Source organism: Simochromis diagramma, unplaced genomic scaffold, assembly GCF_900408965.1.
Source record: "Simochromis diagramma unplaced genomic scaffold, fSimDia1.1 OVJJ01000580.1, whole genome shotgun sequence".
Classification (NCBI taxonomy): Eukaryota; Metazoa; Chordata; class Actinopteri; order Cichliformes; family Cichlidae; genus Simochromis; species Simochromis diagramma.
The window spans coordinates 843-19547 of NW_024387396.1; the positions used below are offsets into that span (position 1 = coordinate 843).

General features: G+C 42.7%; 2 protein-coding genes and 1 non-coding gene across 3 annotated transcripts; 2 read left to right on the forward strand and 1 right to left on the reverse strand.

The window, feature by feature from the left end:
- Window positions 1-2797: 2797 nt before the first annotated feature.
- Window positions 2798-6809, forward strand: LOC120720381 (E3 ubiquitin-protein ligase TRIM21-like). Its single transcript, XM_040010049.1, has 2 exons — window positions 2798-3089; window positions 4878-6809. The coding sequence occupies exon 2, from the start codon at window positions 4887-4889 to the stop codon at window positions 6546-6548; it is 1662 nt and encodes a 553-aa protein (XP_039865983.1). The 5' UTR covers window positions 2798-3089; window positions 4878-4886; the 3' UTR covers window positions 6549-6809.
- A 2492-nt stretch (window positions 6810-9301) lies between these two features.
- Window positions 9302-16576, forward strand: LOC120720384. The gene is made up of 6 exons (XM_040010055.1): window positions 9302-9352; window positions 11013-11301; window positions 12389-12628; window positions 12868-12939; window positions 13102-13227; window positions 15203-16576. Exons 1-6 carry the CDS (start codon window positions 9302-9304, stop codon window positions 15238-15240), a joined length of 816 nt encoding a protein of 271 aa, XP_039865989.1. The 3' UTR covers window positions 15241-16576.
- Window positions 16577-18159: 1583 nt separating this feature from the next.
- Window positions 18160-18231, reverse strand: trnap-agg. The gene has a single exon. It is a non-coding gene; the product is annotated as a tRNA-Pro (tRNA).
- Between the last annotated feature and the right edge of the window lie 474 nt (window positions 18232-18705).

Here is an 18705-nt window from a genome sequence, read left to right on the forward strand (position 1 = left end):
TTAGACCCTGTGTTTCTCTGAGTCAGTGTTGCGTCGTACCCTCAACAAGCTGTGTGTGTTTTGCCTCCGTGTTACCAGTGTTTTGTTTCCAGCTCTAGTTCCAGTTCAGTATTTCTGCTTCAGTGTTTTAGTCCACCAGCGTTTTTGTTTGTCTTTTGGTGAGTTTAGTTAGTAAGAGGTTTTCCAGCAATAAAGCTGCGCTTTAAGTTGAACTTCTGTGTCTGAGTCCTGCATTTTGGATCCACCACTCCTGCTTGCCCGCCTGCCACACAGCCAACCATGACAAATCTCTCACAGACATTCATCAAACCCTGTCAGCTATCAGCTTTCAACATAAGAAAAGTATTAGGCCTCATTGAAAAACAGTCTGTTTGCAGATGAAGTACTTTAAAAACTATACTTAAAAACATTTCATACACAAATCTGTCATTTATCTAGATTTTCTTGACTGAGTTTACAATTTACTAGAACTGCCAAAAAACATGAATACAAACAAATGATGAAGGATCCACTTCAAGGAAAGTGGAAAAGCTGCTGTTTGCAGCTAGCAGAGGCTAACAGAGGCTAATACCAACGCTAACCAACAGTTTAGCATATCGTCGACAGCTCACCTCAGCATGGCTGTCCTCGGTCAGCAGTGAGCTTTATTAACATGCACAAAGTGTTACACCCTGTTTGAGAGTAAATAAAAGTGGACATTTCTCAGCTCCAGCACTGACAGCTGAGGTAAATGGTGGACCGACAGCTTATTCACAAAATGGGAAAAACTCCGGTCCAGAATCCGGTCCAGTCCTCGTGGCAGTAAAAACTGTAATCATGCATACATGCTTTTGTCACACCTGAACATTTCGTACAATATAATTGAAGTTTTGGATTTAAAAATTTAGCAGACGTGAACGAGCAACATTCCTGATGAGGCTGGTCAACGCTGTTCAACTAGAAGCCTACGTGGATGATATCCCAGCCTACACATCCCCCTGAACTGAATTGCCTCAGTGAAATACTTGCTCACTCACACCAAACTTCATTAAATGTGAATGTGTTACCTTGCTGGTTCCCAGTTGCAGCTTAAGTGCATCCAATATTAGATTTCCCAGCTTTTCAAACACACCATGAGCTGTGCCATTTTCTGGGCACAGCAGGTTAATACCACATAAAGATTTCCTGATGTTGTATCTCCAATAACAGGTCACGGCATTTCGCTCTCGAGGCAGCCAGTGCCCTCCCTGCAGTCCCAAAAGGTTGATTCGGTTCATCTTGACACACACCTGTGTGCACTTGTATTCAGAAGGTTTTTCCGTGTAACGATCTGATAGTGGGTGTGGGGAGTCATAGCGGGCATGGACAAGATTCAGTATGAGGTACCGAGGTATTCGGGTGAGACCACTTGCTTCTTGGGATCCTTTGGCATCAGGGCTGTCCAGCCTTCAATTGAGCTTTTCAAGTCTATCTTTTTCTTTGTGTGTGTGTGTGTGTGTGTGTGTGTGTGTCCTGTCTGGCACTGTAGCAATCAGAATTATGTCTGAAGGCCAAGACAAATGCCCAACAGATTTACTTTCCCAAGTGGGCCTTTTGCTATACTGGTCCACTTGATTGTCATAGTTTATTTGGTCTTTATTAGTTATTTTTATACCGTAAGTTATTGTAATCAGGCCAGACTGGACTCGGGGACGGGAAAGAAAAACAAGAAGAAAAGTTCAGGAGAAAGTTAACAGAAGGAGAGGGAAAGAAAAAGGAGAAGAGAGAGAGAGAGAGAAAAGACAATGAAAATCTGCTTCATCATCTTTTTTTTTCTCTTTTTCCTTTCCCTGGATCACCTGTTGAGAAAGAAAAAAGAAAACAAGCAGAGGAAGACTAGAGCAATAGAATAAACAACATCACGATGATCTATGTGACTATAACAGTAAATACTAAATATTAAACATTATTGTAAGATCAACAGAACACAGTGTGCTTTGAGGTAGGAGCCAAAAAGGGTGTAGTTTGTGTGTGATCACCCGTGTGTACACCTGTGAGCATGGACGCGCTTGTTTTTAAAAGGTTCCTTCATGTAATGATCTGCTAGAGGGTGTGGGGGGGCCACAGCCCCGTCCTCCAGGGCATGAAGCAGGTATGGAGGAGATCAAAACTCCAGACATCCAGAGGCCCCCAGAACACAAGAGACCAACAGAGGGGCAGCCGCGCCACTGTCCCAGTAAGAGCTGAGGAGAGTCCCAGATGAGGGCTCACTCAGCAGCGGCGGAGCAGAAGTCAAGGGGGGTTGCAGTGACGCGCCCGTGAACTCCGCCGGCAGCCAGCTGTGCCTGAGTGACCGAGCCCCAGGCCAAGAGGCCAAGGGCACCCCACCTCCGAAGTGGCCCGAGCGAGCCCCAGGCTCCAGGCCCTGATAAGCAGCCACCAAGGAGTGAGCCGGTGTGTACCGGGACGCCCATCCCCGGACACAAAGAACCACCAACACACCGATGTCTGAGGGCGTCCGCCACCGGATATGAACTTTTTTCAAGCTAAAATATTTATTAGAAACAAAGTGAATAATATTATTTTATTATCACGTTGATGCAGCACATGGTTCAGTCAGCTTTGTATAAACACGTGTTAGAAATGTTCTTCAATCAGCTCTTTTTACTCTCATTTCACAGCCAGTACCTTTTACTTTTACTTGAGTAAAGAAGTTGAATTAGTACTTGGAGTATTTTTAACAGTAGTACTTCTACTTCAGTACACACTGTGTGTACTTTTACCACCTGTGTCTGAGACCTCCTTCAGGGCTCACCTGAAGCTCTCAGTCTGCTGTGGAAAAAGGAAATCCAGGTGAGTTTCTCCTGATCACCTGAGGCCGTCATTACTGTGTGAACCCACACACCACTCCTCACTCCTCCACCCGCTGCACACAGTCACTGAGTACAGACCGGCTGATTCCTGTAAAGGGAGAGGCAGGAAGAGGCGGAGCAACACCTGAAAAACAAGAAGCCCAACGTCATTTTGCAGAAGTGAAAGTGTGAGAGAGCAGCAGCAGAGCTGCAGTCGAGTCCTGTTTGTCTCTAAAAGAAGATTCACTGGAGTCCATCAGGTTTCTCTCAGCAACAGTGGTGAGTGCAGCTGATCACACTTCCTGCTTCTACACAAATCTTCACTCTGTTCACTTCATCAGGGTCTAGAGCGCCACCTCATTTCTCCATGGTGCCACTTAGGCTACGTCCACACTCGCCCAGATAGATTTGAAAACAGCGCTCCGCGTCCACACTAGTGTTTTCAGTCGTTTTCACAGAGCTGTGCGTCCACATTAAGACAGGTGTTGTGCCAAGGTAGGGATCCCCAACAGGATCTGTTTCCCTGCGTCAGGAACATCGGCTGGGCAGGGAAAGCGGACCGAACGCACTCCGCCTCCATCACGACCAACTAGACGTGGAAGGAGTGATGTTTTAGTGACAACATGAAAGATGAGTGTGACCGTTCAGTTTGTGGGTTACATCAGAAAATTATACATTTATTGTTCTCGTGTGTTATCGGACGGGATCATTTTAACAAACCGAGGACATTTTCCTGATAATTATCTGTATCCTCCTGTAACTTTACTGTTTAAAGAGCTAAAACCTCCAACATTTCAGGATCAATAAGTCCTTATAAGACGTGTTTGTGAGCTAAAAATCAAGAATGTGGGATACTGTTTGTCTGTGTCAGCCAAACAACTTCACATCTTTGTAACGACTGTTAAAAAGATGTTCATCCTGTTGATCCTGTTCATCTGGACGCTGCACTGTACAGCAGACACGACGTTGTTCAGTTTGTGTTTGAGATGAACCAGTTTGTGTCTGAATGTGTTGCTGGGTCTCCACCAGTTACTCTGACAACTGAAGGTTCAAGATTTTTATTTTGACATTTGCACACAGGACCAACAGTCCATGCACAGTGGAATACTTGTGCAGAGCTTTCCAAGTCAAATCACACTTTAACAATATAAAGACAGAAAAAGCAGAAGGATAGAAATGAAGTCCGGAGTAGGGTAGTCGTACTATTTTCTATATACAAAGAAAAAGAAGAAAATGTACAGAGAGTGTGTAGTTCTCTACCTCTTATCGCACTCACAGTATTGCACATTTGTTCCACAGATCTGTTTCACAAGTCTGTTGTGAGTGTATTGCCCGATGGTCAGTGAACCGATGATACATTCAAAGTGAGGTTAAGTAGTGCTGTGTTATTTTAAGTGTTCAGTGTGTTTTTGTTTGCCGTCAGTCTGACAGTTGTGGGGAAGAAGCTGTTGAAGAATCGTGTTCTGTGTGTGATGCTGCTGTCCGCTCTGTTGTGTCTGAGATTGTATGTGCAGCTTTGTATGTGCAGGTCCATGGATGCAAGTGTTGTTCCCATAATCCTCTCAGCAGACTTTCTGACTCTGCAGAGCCTTCCTCTCTGTCTGTGTAGTGTTTCCATACCAGACAGTGATGCCTGCGGTGAGGATGCTGTCTATCAGTCCTCTGCAGGCCTGGGTGAGAGGGTGGTGGCTCATGCCAGCTTTCCTGAGCAGCCGAATGAAATAAAGCCTTTGCTGGGCTTTTTTCACAGTTGCTGTAGTGTTGAGAGTCCAGCTCAGGTCTGATGTAACCTGCAGTCCCAGGAATCTGTGGCTGTTTGCCCTCTCCACCTCAGTCCCTTTGACGATAAGAGGTTGCAGGGGAGGGAGTTCTTCCAAAAGTGCAGTATTCATTCCTTGGTCCGTGTTGAGGATGAGGTGAAGAAGCTTCTGTGATGAAAAGAAACTCAAAGAAGTCCAGACGCTTTTCTCTCCAAGCTCCTCAGACTACTGACGCTTGTTTCTCTCTTTGTAAAAAAGAAATTTAAAGTCAATTTTGAATCAAATGTTTCTCTTCTTTCTCCCTCAGAGTGCAGACATGTCTGCTGCCAGCAATCTGCGATCTGAAGATCAGTTTCTGTGCTCCATCTGTCTGGATGTGTTCACTGATCCAGTCTCTACACCATGTGGACACAACTTCTGCAAAACCTGCATCAGTCAGCACTGGGACATGAATGTCATCTGTCAGTGTCCCATGTGTAAAGAGACTTTCTACACTCGACCTCAGCTGAGGGTCAACACCTTCATCTCTGAGATGGTTGCTCAGTTCAGACGTGAAGCTCAGCAGAAAGCCAGCAGCAGCAGCTCAGAGCAACAAGCTGCCAAACCAGGAGAAGTTCCCTGTGACGTCTGCACTGGAACCAGACTGAAGGCCCTGAAGTCCTGCCTGGTGTGTCAGACCTCCTACTGTCAGACTCACCTGGAGCCTCATCTGACACTGAAACGTCTGAAAAGACATCAGCTGATTGATGCTGTGGAGAACCTGGAAGGCAGGATGTGCACGAAGCACGATAAACTCCTGGAGCTGTTCTGTAAGACCGACCAGACATGTGTCTGCGTGCTCTGCCCTGTTTTAGACCACAAGAACCACGAGTTTGTTCCTCTGAGAGAAGAATATGAAGGAAAGAAGGCAGAGCTGGAGAAGACAGAGGCTGAGATTCAGCAGATGATCCAGAAGAGACGACTGAAGATTCAGGAGATCACAGAGTCGGTGAAGATGAGTAAAGATGCTGCAGACAGACAGAAAGTAGAAGGTGTTCAGGTCCTCACGGCTCTGATGGAGTCTGTTGAGAGACGCCTGAAGGAGCTCATGAAGGAGAACGAAGACAAACAGGAAGCTACAGAGAAACAGGCTGAAGGTCTCATCAAAGATCTGGAACAGGAAATCTCTGAGCTGATGGAGAGAAGCTCTGAGGTGGAGCAGCTCTCACGCTCTGAAGACCACCTCCACCTCCTCCAAAGCTTCTCCTCCCTGAAAGCTGCTCCACCCAGCAAGGACTGGACAGAGGTCAGAGTTCATCCACCATCATATGAGGGGACTGTGGGGAGAGCTGTAGCTCAGCTGGAGGAGACAGTCTGGAAACCCATGAAGAAGAAGCTGTTAGAGGCTGCAGAGCTGCAGAGGGTGCAGCAGCATGAGGTGGATGTGACTCTGGATCCTGATACAGCTCATCCTGAACTCATCCTGTCTGATGATGGAAAACAAGTTTATCATAGTGATGTGAGGAAGAAACTTCCAGACAACCCAGAGAGATTTTCTAAGTGTGCTAATGTTTTAGGAGAGCAGAGTTTCTCTTCAGGCAGATTTTACTTTGAGGTTCAGGTTAAAGGAAAGACTGAGTGGGATTTAGGAGTGGCCACAGAGTCGATCAACAGGAAGGGAAAAATCACACTGAGTCCTCAGGATGGTTTCTGGACTGTGTGGCTGAGAAATGGAAATGAGTACAAAGCTGCTGCTTCCCCTCCAGTTGATCTCTGTCTTCATCCTGGTCCTGAGAAGGTGGGGGTGTTTGTGGATTATGAGGAGGGTCTGGTCTCCTTTTATGATGTAGGTGCTGCAGCTCTGATCTACTCCTTTACTGGCTGCTCCTTCACTCACAAACTCCACCCATTCTTCAGTCCCAGTCTAAATTATGCAGGTAAAAACTCTGCACCTCTGATCATCTGTCCTGTCAATCAAACTGATCAACGACTGATTTAATTGGATGAATGATTGATTTTTCTTGAAGGGAACAAATGAACATATTGAGTGTAAATCCTCTACAGTCTCCATGTTTCTATAGAATCTGATCATCAGGACTCTGATTCACACTTTGATTCTCATGGAGTTTGATTTGAACAGAAGAAAAGTTGAATCAGGAAATGTTCCCACTGATGGAGACTCGAGCTGAAGAGCAAATATCAGAGAACAAATGTCCAAAAGCTTCATTTACAATAAAGTTTGTTCAATGCTTTGAGTGAATCCAGACTCATGTGTGGCTGTTATACGGAGCATCAGAGTCCAGCTGAGTTATGTTGGATACAAACTGCTTATTTTGGCTCTGTGAGGAGTTTTGTTCACTGAAAACTGATGAGACGGATAATATTCAAAGAACTCTGTAGAGATTCATGCATCCATGTTCTCCACCTGCAGGTGTGGAGGAGAAAGGTGGAGCACAGACTGCTGCATCCTTCCAGTCACATCATTTTGATGATTATATTTGCATGTTGTGATGATTTGGGTTAAAGACAAACAGAGTTGAACGGCTGCAGTCACAGCATGAAGACGATGCTGAAGCTGAGCTGTCAGTGAACATGTTTCACTGTGATTTGATTTGAAGAATAGAAAGTGTGTGTGGCTGCTGACAGCTGCAGTCTCTGCTAGTCTGCATAACACACACACAACTTTCCCCCTGAGGCAACGATGCAGCAACAACACAAAGAACAGCTGCAGACACACACACACACACTGTTAAAGAACACTTTACTGTTTAAGGCAGAATTCCTCAGTAACAATGATTTGAGTCTACTGTGGTTTCCAACATACAATCTACTGAAACATGTTTTTCTTTCTGCCGTACAAACTATTTGATCACAACATCTTTGCTTTTTTCCTCCAATCGTTTATTCTGATTATTTTATTTAGTTTAACTAAGAAAAGCTTCAAATTTAACTCTTAACCTGATTTAAACGTTTAATTTCTCATTAACTCAGACTTTGAATTTATTTCCTTGTTTAATGTATTATTTCTTTATCCTTGTTTAAGTTTTGCCGATCCTTTCTGTGTCACCTGTTTAATCTGACCTTTGACCTTTTAATTTTAACTTAACAGTACTCTTGTTTTGACCTTTGACCTCTTTATTCCTTATAACCAAAAAAACCCTTTTATCTGATATTTTCACCTTATTGATTGATTATATATATCTATTATATTTTCTCACCTTACCTTATTTTGACCTTTGACCTATGTCCTTGTTAGCCTTGATCTTCCTTCATCAAACGTGAAATTTCTTTCACCTTTGAACTTAAAGCTTAAATCAAACCTTTGTTAAAAAGCTTCTCACCAACTTGTAATTCCAACTTTCTGCATTAAACACGTATCTTATCATATAAACACTGGATCACTGAGAGAACTTTAGGCAGAACCAAATGAAGCAGCTGACCTCGTCAAACTCACAGCGACAGTAACTGACAGTGAATTATTTTAATCTTCTTCATTGTATTTGTTAGAAACATTTATTTTCCTTTAATTGGACTTTGGTTAAGTTCAATCCGATGTATTAACCGACCTTTGAGGTGAAGTGCAGCTGCGAAGAACGCTACGGCAGGCAATGAGGTGCGTTTAATGTCGCTCTGTTAATTTGAGCGTCCATAAATTGAATGTCTTATTTTTTCTTACTTTATTATTGCTAATTTATTGGAGAATTTGGCCATTTAATTAAGATAGATTTTATGTTGTTGGTGGTAAAGATCTGGTTGGATGTTTTATTTTATTCTGTGTTTCTATTTTTCAGTTTTACTTTTCAAGACTTGGTGAATTGCCTTTTTCTACTTTTTGTTTAGTTTTGTTAAAATTAGCAGCAGTGAGAAGTGTTGTTGTCGGTCTTGAATATATTTGATGTAGCCCATACTGTTAAGGTAAGTGTCATGTTTTTAGTTGTTAGTCTGATGAAGAATCTTTTATTTTTCTCCAAAAGTTGATTGTGTTTATCTGGACATAGTGTTTTTCAGGTCCAGCTGAATGCAGGTTTCCCCAGTCTTATACGTGTCAGGAGCATCAGCACAGCTGAAATGCATTTTTCCTAAGCACCGCGTCTCTGTGGCTTTTAAACCCCAAAACACGCTAAAACAAAAATGGGTCCACCCCAGGGATGGGGTCCCCCGGTGTAGTAACCTAGTTTCTTCGAACATCGACGTTCATTCAGGAAACCACAGCTGCTAGTTGCACTCACCACACGTTTTTCTAATCTGCCTATTATGTAGCCTTCACTTCCTTTAATAAGAGCAAATTTTCCACTATAAACACAGAGTCTAACAAAAGACTGGAGACTGTTTTGGTCATTTCCCTCAGAGTTTGTATGTTTTGTTGTTTTTCTGGTGATGAGCTTCAAACAGCAGCAGGTTGAGACTCAAAGAGAACCTAATAAAATCAGTGAAGCTATTCATTGCTCATGTCATCCATCAGGGAGTTACTTTAATATCATTACATTGTTTGCTTTTAGTAAATGTGGAAATGTTTTTCTTTTCTTTTTTATTTCTTAATACCTAACTGCTGTACCTGTACTGCCCGTATCTCTGCAGATATACTGTATAGCCACTCAAAACTGATGTTCAGATAGAGGGTGGGAGCTGCCTGTTTTCTCTCTCCACTATAGTTCCTGACAATTTTATTAGTTTGGACGACCTTTACATGTAGGTTGTTGGGATCACAGCAGAGATAGAACAGAGGGGACATGGTGTTTGTTAAATGTCCGAATGGCCCGGGTGGAAGAAGCTGTTAGTGAATCTGGAGATGTGGGACCTAAGGTACCAACATACAACACTGTAAAAAATGACAGATGCCACCAAAGAGTCACAGAAGGTCTTCAAAGCGCTCCCTGGACTCCAAATGACCTCAGCCGCCTCAGCAACTGCGTTTTCTAAGGACAGCGCTAGCAAACGCTCTCCACTTGCGAGTGAAAAAGAAAAAACACCACTTCCCTTCCTTATTCATGTTGAAGTGTACCATGTCCACCAATCAAAAAATGATATGGCAACATGTGGCGTTTGGTTGTTTAGGAAGAGGGAGAAGTTTTAGGAGTGACACCAATGAGAGAGAGAGAGAGCAAAAGAAAGAGAGAGAGAGAGTTTTCACATGTGAGAGATTAGTGACGTTTAGTGTGTTTGGAGGCTGTAGTTAGTGTGTTATGCAGTTATTGGGTTTTTGTGAGTTATACTAGTGAATGTCACAGGTTGCTGTCAGACCTTGTGGTGTTCTCCTCTGTTTTATAGTGGACAGGACCTATTCTTTGGGAGTTGCATGAATACTTTGTGTGCCTTCTTATTTGATGCAACACACCTGATTGTTCTGCAAATAGTTTGAAATGATTGTGTAAAAAATCTGAGGCCTTGGCTGCATTTTGGGGTAAATAGCAACATTTTACTTTGTTGTTTGCATCATTTTTTAAAATGTATAATTTCTATTTGCATTTAAAGTTATGAAAGGTATTGATTAAACATGTTTATGTTTTTTTTTTCTTTAACTGTTTGCCACTCGGAGTATACAAGAGGTTGAAGATACTATTACATACGGAGAGAACTCCACACCGGGTGTAGGCTTGCATGACTAAGAAACTATTTGAGGCAATTTTGTGGAGTTTGAGGTTGGACTCGGCTGCACATGTGTGCTTAAGCCGATCGATGGCTGCAGCCTCTGTGGGAACTGAAATCAGCCCGTCATCGATGCAGAAGTGTCTCTCGACAAAGTGTCTTGTGTCTGCTCCAAAGTTTGTCTCGCCTTCCCAGGTGGCTCGTCATAGCTAATAGATGGTTACTACTGGTGACGGGCTATTACCAAAAATATGCACCCAGGCGTGGTCTTCCTGCACTTTGTCACATGGGTAGAAGTAATCAGCAAGTTTTTATTCATTTTTATTCTTATGAGCACGAGAGAGAGAGAGAGAGGGGGGGGCAGGTACACAGTCACTAAAGATGAATAACACAGCATTTAGTTGAATAGACGTTAAAAGAGAAGGTGTTTCAACAGCTGTTGTCTACACTCTTGACACAGGAGAACAGAAGACTTCACCACCAGGACCTCCCCACCAACTGGGTGTCACCAACTTTCTCACAACACCTAACTGTGACCTACACAGATAACCAGTGTGCAGCTTTGAAATATAACATCCAGAGTCTATGTGACAAATGGCTAAACAAGTGCCATCATAACAGGGTGAAGGGTGAACATGGTAACAAAGAAGATGCTCTCCCAGGCCTATTACTGCCTTCTGGTCATAATGTCCAATGTCTTTCAGTGACCTCTCACCTTTAATATCCTATGACCTTCATTGACCTCTGACCTTCATTGACCTCTGACCTCCTGTTGCAGGTGTGTGTGTGCTGCTGCTGTCTGCACTGACTGTTTGTGCAGGTGAGTAGATGAAGTGCACCATGGTCCAGGACAAACACTGAGTGTAAACACTGATAGAAACTGTCCGTCTGTCCTCCAGTCTCTCTGAGCGTCAGTCCAAACCTTCAGCAGTTCTTCACAGCAGCCTCAGTGTCTCTGACATGTGACGGTCAGCTGGGCTCTGATGGATGGACGGTGAAGAGGGACACAGGAAGTGCGACTGAGTCATGTGGAGCAGGTGGGCGGGGCTTCGGGAGGATAAATGGTCCATCCTGTTTTTTTGATGAGTTCGAGCCAGTCAGTGGAGTTTACTGGTGTGAAGGTGAAGCTGGAGAGAAGAGTGAAGAAGTCAACATCACTGTATCAGGTAATGAAGTCCTTCATTTAATCAGACTAACAGCTAGGGATGGGTCCCGGCACCGGTTCTGACATAAACGGTAGTAACCAGACCGAAAAGCAGCGCACATTTCTGTGCTTTATTTCGGTGCTTTTTTTTCCTGAGCTGTGATACACTTCTAGCCAATAATTTTACATTTCCGAGGATAGTAGGCGGGCCCAGGTACGTGCGTTCTTTTAGAGCAGAGCTACAGATTAAAAATGCCCATGGTGAAGCGGTCAAAAGTCTGGCTGTACTTCACAGCAAAATATGCAAACTCAGCAGCCTGCAACAAGTGCTTTAAGCTGATACTGTCAAAGGAGGTAACACCTCAAATCTGATGAAACACCTGGCGACGCATAGCATTTTTTTTAAAAGCAGAGAAATGCGCCGTATTTGATAGCTTGCTGCGAGACCTCACACCGAGCACATCTAGTGCGGGTGGGTTGCCTGTTATGCAACATCCCCCAAAAACCCGAAGAGGAGAGTCCTGGCCCCTAGCCCTGCCAGTGTAGCAGAAATGATGAGGATGATGATGCAGCAGCAGCCGTTCTTCTCTGTGTGAGTAGCTTAATGTTGTTCGTGTGTAATTTACGTTGAGTAGGCTAACCACGTTATTACATTAATGCATGTAAGGTGAACTAGCAAACATCATCATAGCTACATGCAGCTGTCTTCTTGTTTGATGGCAGATACTCCCTTCACCCTGGCAAAAAAGGCTAAAATGCCCAAAGAAAAAGTGGAAAACAGTTAAACATGAGAGGTTTTTGGACAAAGTTTGTGTTTTTTCCATTGTTTAAGCACTGCTTCCAGCCAAGAGTGATACCATATATGCCCCATAGCTGCAGAAAAGGCTAACATTGTTATCTTTTTACAAAAAACAGCTGAACATGAGGTTTTTGGACCAATTTTGTGTTCTCCATTCTTTAAGCACCGGTTTGAGCACCGTTTGAGCACCGGCACCATTTCAAGAGTACCGATTTGGCACCGGTATCGGATAAAACCTAAACGATACCCATCCCTACTAACAGCAGACTGTTATACCACCTCTACATCACTCTGTGGGTCTTTTCCTCAGATAAACATGTGATCCTGGAGATCCCTGCACTTCCTGTGAGTACAGGAAGTGATGTTACACTACGCTGTAAGAAGAAAACTGGTGGCACAGCTGCAGCTTATTTCTACTTTAATGGACGTCCTGTTGGACCTACATCAGAGCACATAATCACCATTAACGTGCAGCAGTCTGATGAAGGTCTCTACTGGTGTTCTACTGATGAGTTTGGATCATCTCCTCAGAGCTTTCTGAGGGTCAGAGGTCAGAACACTGACATCACTTCCTGTTTAAAGCCAATCTGCTGAGCTGATGATAAACTGACTGAAGCAGCTTCCTCATCTCTCCTGCAGGTCCTTCAACCACAGCCTTGTTTACAACAACAAAAGAAGCAACAACAACCATAACGTCACTCACAAACACTCATATCTCCTCTTCTTCTACCCTTCTTTCTCCTCCCCCTTCTCCCTCTCCCCCCTCCTCCCTCATATTCCCAATTGTAGCTGCTATAGGTTCCCTGGTGCTATTGGTTCTGGTTCTGTTTGTACTTCATCTTCTGTGGAAGAAGCGCACAGGTATGGCGTCTGTCTCAAATTTTCATCCAAAGTCATCATCTTGGACACATCAAGACAGCCTCCATCAGCATTTCTATTTTTAGAACACTTAGAAAGTAGATTCAGACTAAAACTCCACAGACACAAATACTAGTATTCTTTCAGATCACTTCATCTTTGCAGGGAGATACCAGTCAGCTCCAGTAAATGATGTCACCTATGCTGAGGTCACCAGTAGAGCCTGGACCAATAAGACTCCAGCCAGCGAACCTGAAGTACTTTACTCCAGTCTGAGGACAAACACTGCAGGTACACATTCACCTGTGTTCTAGCGAGGGACATCAATGAGAGATAAACCCAAAATTGTTTTCATTGGGCTTGTAAAATGTGGTCAATGAAACAATGAGAATCTTCTTCTCAAATTTATCAAACTAGTGTTTTGAAAGTGGGATTGACAGCAGGTGCAGTTCACTCTTCAGGTTCCTGTTTCCTCAGTAAAACCTGTCACTGGTTTCATAATTAAACCTGTACTGTGGTTTCGTTGGTCAGTTCAGTGTTTATAACATGAGGCAGTCAGCAGAGAGAGACGTGGCACTGAGACAGGAAATCCTGCAGCTTAAACAGATATGATCGTGTTTGATGGGAGTCAATTCAGGTTTGTGTGTATGACACAGTGTAACAGGAGCAGTCGGCCTGAACTGAAGATTGAAAATAATTTGAGTGGATTTGGTTTGTTTTTAATCCAGATGTATCTTTTCAAAAATAAATCGGAGAAGCACACGTTGGACAGTTTAATAAAAATACTCTACAAACCAGCAAAATTAGGAAAATAACAACCAGTACAAGGTGAGAATGTACTGCTCTCATTCTGACTCTAATCTGAGGAGCAAAAACACTTTTTAAGACATTATTTAAAGACAGGCAGCGAGTGGGCTGAACTAACGAGGGCAGGGTGATGCTTCCACAGTTTAGGCTACAGCTGAAAAAGCCCAGTCAGCTCTCACTTTGAGTCACGTTTTTGGGACTAGCAGGAGAAGCTAGTTCAGTGACCATATTATTTATTCTATTGCCATGTAAATCTGAGGGTTATACACAGTAGTAGCAGTAATCAGATGTAAAAGCACATAAATAGTGAAGTCACCTGAGTCAGTAGTTCATATTCACCCACATCAAAACAGGTGCTGCTGGTGTGGTTAACTGCTGAGAGAAGCTCTCTGTGACGGAGCTTCTTTGTTGAGATCAGTGGGAAATGATCAAAGGTAAAACACATAAACCATGAAGTGTTTTATGTGTTTAAGTTCAGTCTAGCAGCTATTTGAATGTTGTGGACTCTGTAGAGGTAAACAGTGTCTGAGAGTAGAGAGAGTGCATGTCAGCAGATACCGGTGCTGAGATACAGGACTGAACAAAGGAAGATGTAAAGTTACCACACAGCAAAAGATGTTCTTAACTTTGTTTCTTGTCTTCATCTCTTTGTGTGACTAGTGTTTAAAGTGAAACAAAATGAGTTCTTTTTCAGAGAGAGATTCATGAAGCCCCTCACAACGTCTTCATAAGAATTAAGATTTTTCTGCAGGATTATTATTAAATGAAAACAATATATATTTGAATTCAGTTCAGCAGGCAAACAGGTTTGATGGGAAATCCAAGTTCAGTGAGTTGTAAATAAATCCCGGATATTCAGTCACTCATTGGCATGTTCTTGTCTTGATGATGTCATCCCAAAAACACACATGACCAATGCTGACATCATCACTCAGACCCCTGAGAACACAGGTAGGGAGGCTGCACCTATATGACTCATGTCCCAGTGTTATTACATGCTGAGCTGTCGGGGCGACCGTGGTTCAGGGGATTGGGAAGCTCCTCTGTAACTGGAAGGTCGCCGGTTTGATCCCTCCTGCTCTCTCTGTCCTGGTCGTTGTGTCCTTGGGCAAGACAGTTCCCCTACTGGTGTTGGCCAGAGGGGCTGATGGTGCGATATGGCAGCCTTGCTTCTGTCAGTCTGTCCCCGGGCAGCTGTGGCTGCAACCGTAGCTCCCTCCACCAGTGTGTGAGAGTGACTGTGGAACTGTACTTTGGGTGCCTAGAAAAGTGTTACATAAATGCAATCCATCATTAACTTTTTTCTCTTTAAGTTTCAGTTTAAAAATTAGGTTTAAAGTTTCATATATTTGTTACATACATATACATTTTAATTAGGTTTTAAAGTTGGTAGGACAATAAATGCCTCACCCTTCTAGTGACCTGCCCCATGACTGCACACACTGTCCCATTTTTACAGAAGCTAAAGGAACCACAGACACCACAGAAGAAGTGTGAACAGGAAGCTGAGGACAGACCCGCTGACTTCCTGTGGACAGTCTCACTCTGTCAGTCACCGTGGGAACATTTACAGGCAGTCATCAGCTTCCTCCTTTCTTCATTCACTCCCATTCATTCACACAGTGATGTCATTGTGGGAGCAAGTTCCTCCTGAGGAACCAGGATTGACGGGGAACTAAAGAAATCGACCTGCTGCTGGTTTGAGTCTGTGCAGCTTGAACTCTGACAAAGGTCTACTGCGAGGTGAAGAGTCGTCACTTTCAGGAGCTGCTTCCATCATTTCAAACTGATCAAAACTCTGAACTTATGAACACTCATGTTTGACACAGAGTGTCCTGTGATGGTCCTCAGTCTTTGACCTAGTTTTTGTGTTCGTTATGGACTATGTGTTTATTTGTTCTCTTGTTTCGATGACCTTTGTTCTAGTCCTATATTGGTGTCTCTTGAGCTCAGGTTCCCTTATTTGTCAGAGTCGTCATTATTTATATTTCTTATTCTCTATTTCTTGTTGTTCATGTTTATTTCCTTCGTGTCCAGTCTGTGCCAGCCTCTTCTCTGTGTTTTGTTATTCTTTCAGTCTCCCCGCTCATGTACCTGCGTTTGTCTGTTTTCTCTGTGTTCTGTCTCATTGTGTTTGTAATCCCATCCCTGTGTTTAAGTCCTCAGTCTCCCTCGTGCCTGTTTTGCTGTGTTCTTCTGTGAGTTCTGTTTCCTTCGTAGTTTCCTGTTTATATTCTCTAATTTTCTTTGTTTGTTTCTCTTGTATTTTTATGTTTCTTTCTGAGTATCTTCTAACATTAATAACACTGCCTCTTTTAGCTGACCCCTTTGTTTCCAGGTCCTGCATTTGGGTCTTGCCTCTGCCTGCCACACAGCTCTTCATGACAGGCACAGAAAACGATTTTGAGCCTAGAAGTAATAAATGCATGAACTTGTTTTTCAGCATCACTCTGAGACAGGATATTTCTAATTTTAGAGATGTTGCTCAGATGGAAGAAAGCAGTCCTACATATTTGTTTAATATGTGCATTAAAGGACATGTCCTGGTTAAAAATGACTGGTTTCATCTCAAAGCTGGCCAGTTGGACAGGAAACAAAACAAGATGTTATTTACATATGAGCATCACACTTTACCTGAAACACACAAAGAATCTTTCTAATAATAGAAAACAGTTTCAAACCTGCAGGATTAAAGTGATGAAAGTTTGTGATTTAAATTTGTCTCATAAACGTCCAAAACCTGCTGAAGGTTCAGTTCAGTTAGTATCTGTAACATGACGACTGAACATGAAGGCAGACGACCTGTTTTCATCAAACAGGAAACCACAGCTGCTGTGTTTAGCATCGCTCCTGCTGATTGGGTCTGTTATGTAGACGATGTTTCCTCTATTAAGAACAGATTTTCCACTGTGTGGACAGAGTCGATAATCGTCCTTGTCTCTCAGAGTTTCATTGTTTGGTTTTCAGTCTAAATGTTGCCATCAGTCACTGTCAGTTTGGGCACAGAACCTTAAACACGCGTGTCAAAAATAAATCTACATTAGTAATGCATAAACAGCAAACCAGCAGGATCTCTGTGCACTGTGAACACTGACTGAGGCTCATGTGATGCAGTGGGTTGTCTTCTAAATGTGTCTTCTTGTCTGCATGCTGAAGTATTCTTAGGCAAGATACTGAACCCCAAATTTTTTCTGACGCCTCCATCCAAACGTGAGTGTCTGATAAAGGTGCTTAGAAAGCAGTGTGTGAATAGCTGAGTCTTGAGTGCTCAGCTGGATTAGAGCAGTAGCAGCAGTTCGTTTACACAGACAACCAGTTTACATCTATAAATGATGATCAGTGAACTGCCATCACTCGTGGTTGAAGCGTTTCTTATGTAGAGCCGGAAAATAAACCACAAGCTTGAACACTATTTTTACTGACCTTTATCTGTGTAGCCGTCCTGTATTGAGCTTGGCAAGGACTAAAATAATTTCCCAGCATTATTTTTCCAACTAATTGTTTTTTTGCTTTAGTTACACTCCAAATAACAGCTGACATTTCAGACTTTTGCTGTAATCCAATTTGTAAACTTGTATTTAAGTTGGTAGATAAGCTACATGTGTGCAGAAAGCACTGAACTAGATTCCTTTGTGATACTAAAGTATTAATAGTTACTGATGTTCAATCTTTGTGCAAAAGAAAGAAATGTATGTGCATTTTTCCACATGCATTATGTTAATGTTGTGTCAAAGAGTTACACATTTATAATATTTGATAGATAGCTGTGTATTTTTGTAGTTCTGTGCACAAGTTTGGATTTCACCCTCTGATTTAATCTATTTTTTTTTCCTTTTGTGTCCCGTTTGGATCTTTAGCCATCAGAATTGTTGTCTTAAAGCCAAGAAAGATGCCAAGCGGATTTATTTTACCAAGTGGATCATCATGGCCTTGCCATATTGGTCCATTTGATTGACCTTTATTATAATTATGAATTTATTTTATTTTCAGTTGCTACAAACGGGACAGGACAGGGAGAAAGAATGAAAGAAAGAGAGGGAGAGAAAGAAAACCAAAGGGGAGAAGAGACGGTGAGAAGGGGGGGAAGAAAGAAAAAACAAAAACAAAAAAAAAACACCTGGGTCACCTGTATGGAGAAAAAAAACAGAAGAGAAAGCAAACAACAAAGACCAACTCTGATTTAATCTAAAATAATACTCTGTGTTATTTTGTTAGGCCAACATGAAAGACAAATAATTATCTTCAAAAAACTTGTTGGAGAATTTAAATTGTAAGAAATGGAAATCAGATCTCTCAGCTACATCTGTATGAGGTACTATGGGAACGTGTGATTTCAGGCTGTAGATAACGGATTTCTAAGAGGTTTCTTGCTGGATGAAACCTAAACAAAACCCTGTAACTCTACAGACGTGAGGTGGGCTCGTCCAGGATTTGAACCCGGGACCTCTCGCACCCTAAGCAAGAATCATACCCCTAGACCAACGAGCCACATAAATGCCATCACCAACTTCTTTTCTGAAAGTCACACATCAGAGCACGTAGCTGAAGCTGAATATATGAAACATTGTCTTGAAAGCTGCCAGTCAAAAGTCTGGAAACACATCGCCATGGTTTTTCCACATTGTGGACACAAACCGTTTCAGGACATCAGCTCACAGCAACGGTCATTTTAAAGAACTTGCCTCATTCAACCAGACAAGCACTTTGTCCATGCTTTAGTGCTTTCTAGCTAAGATATGCTAACATTCATTCTTTGCATCAGAGAGCAACTTGGGGTGTCAATCTGCCAACTCAGGAGGTAAAGCAGATCGTTTCCCAGTTGGAAAATTGATGGGATCATTTCCTGGATGCTCCAGTCTGCATATCCATGGACAAGTCATCTTTTCATTTCCAGTCAATTTTATTCATATAGCGACCAATCACAATAACAGTTACCTTTATATTGTAAGGTAGACCCTACAG

Coding starts and splice junctions, on each gene's coding strand:
- LOC120720381 (XM_040010049.1), top strand. CDS start 4,887: ATGTCTGCTGCCAGCAATCTGCGATCTGAAGATCAGTTTCTGTGCTCC.
- LOC120720384 (XM_040010055.1), top strand. CDS start 9,302: ATGGCCCGGGTGGAAGAAGCTGTTAGTGAATCTGGAGATGTGGGACCT. Junction 9,353..11,012: donor CTGGAGATGTGGGACCTAAG/GTACCAACATAC, acceptor AAACACTGATAG/AAACTGTCCGTCTGTCCTCC. Junction 11,302..12,388: donor AGTCAACATCACTGTATCAG/GTAATGAAGTCC, acceptor TCTTTTCCTCAG/ATAAACATGTGATCCTGGAG.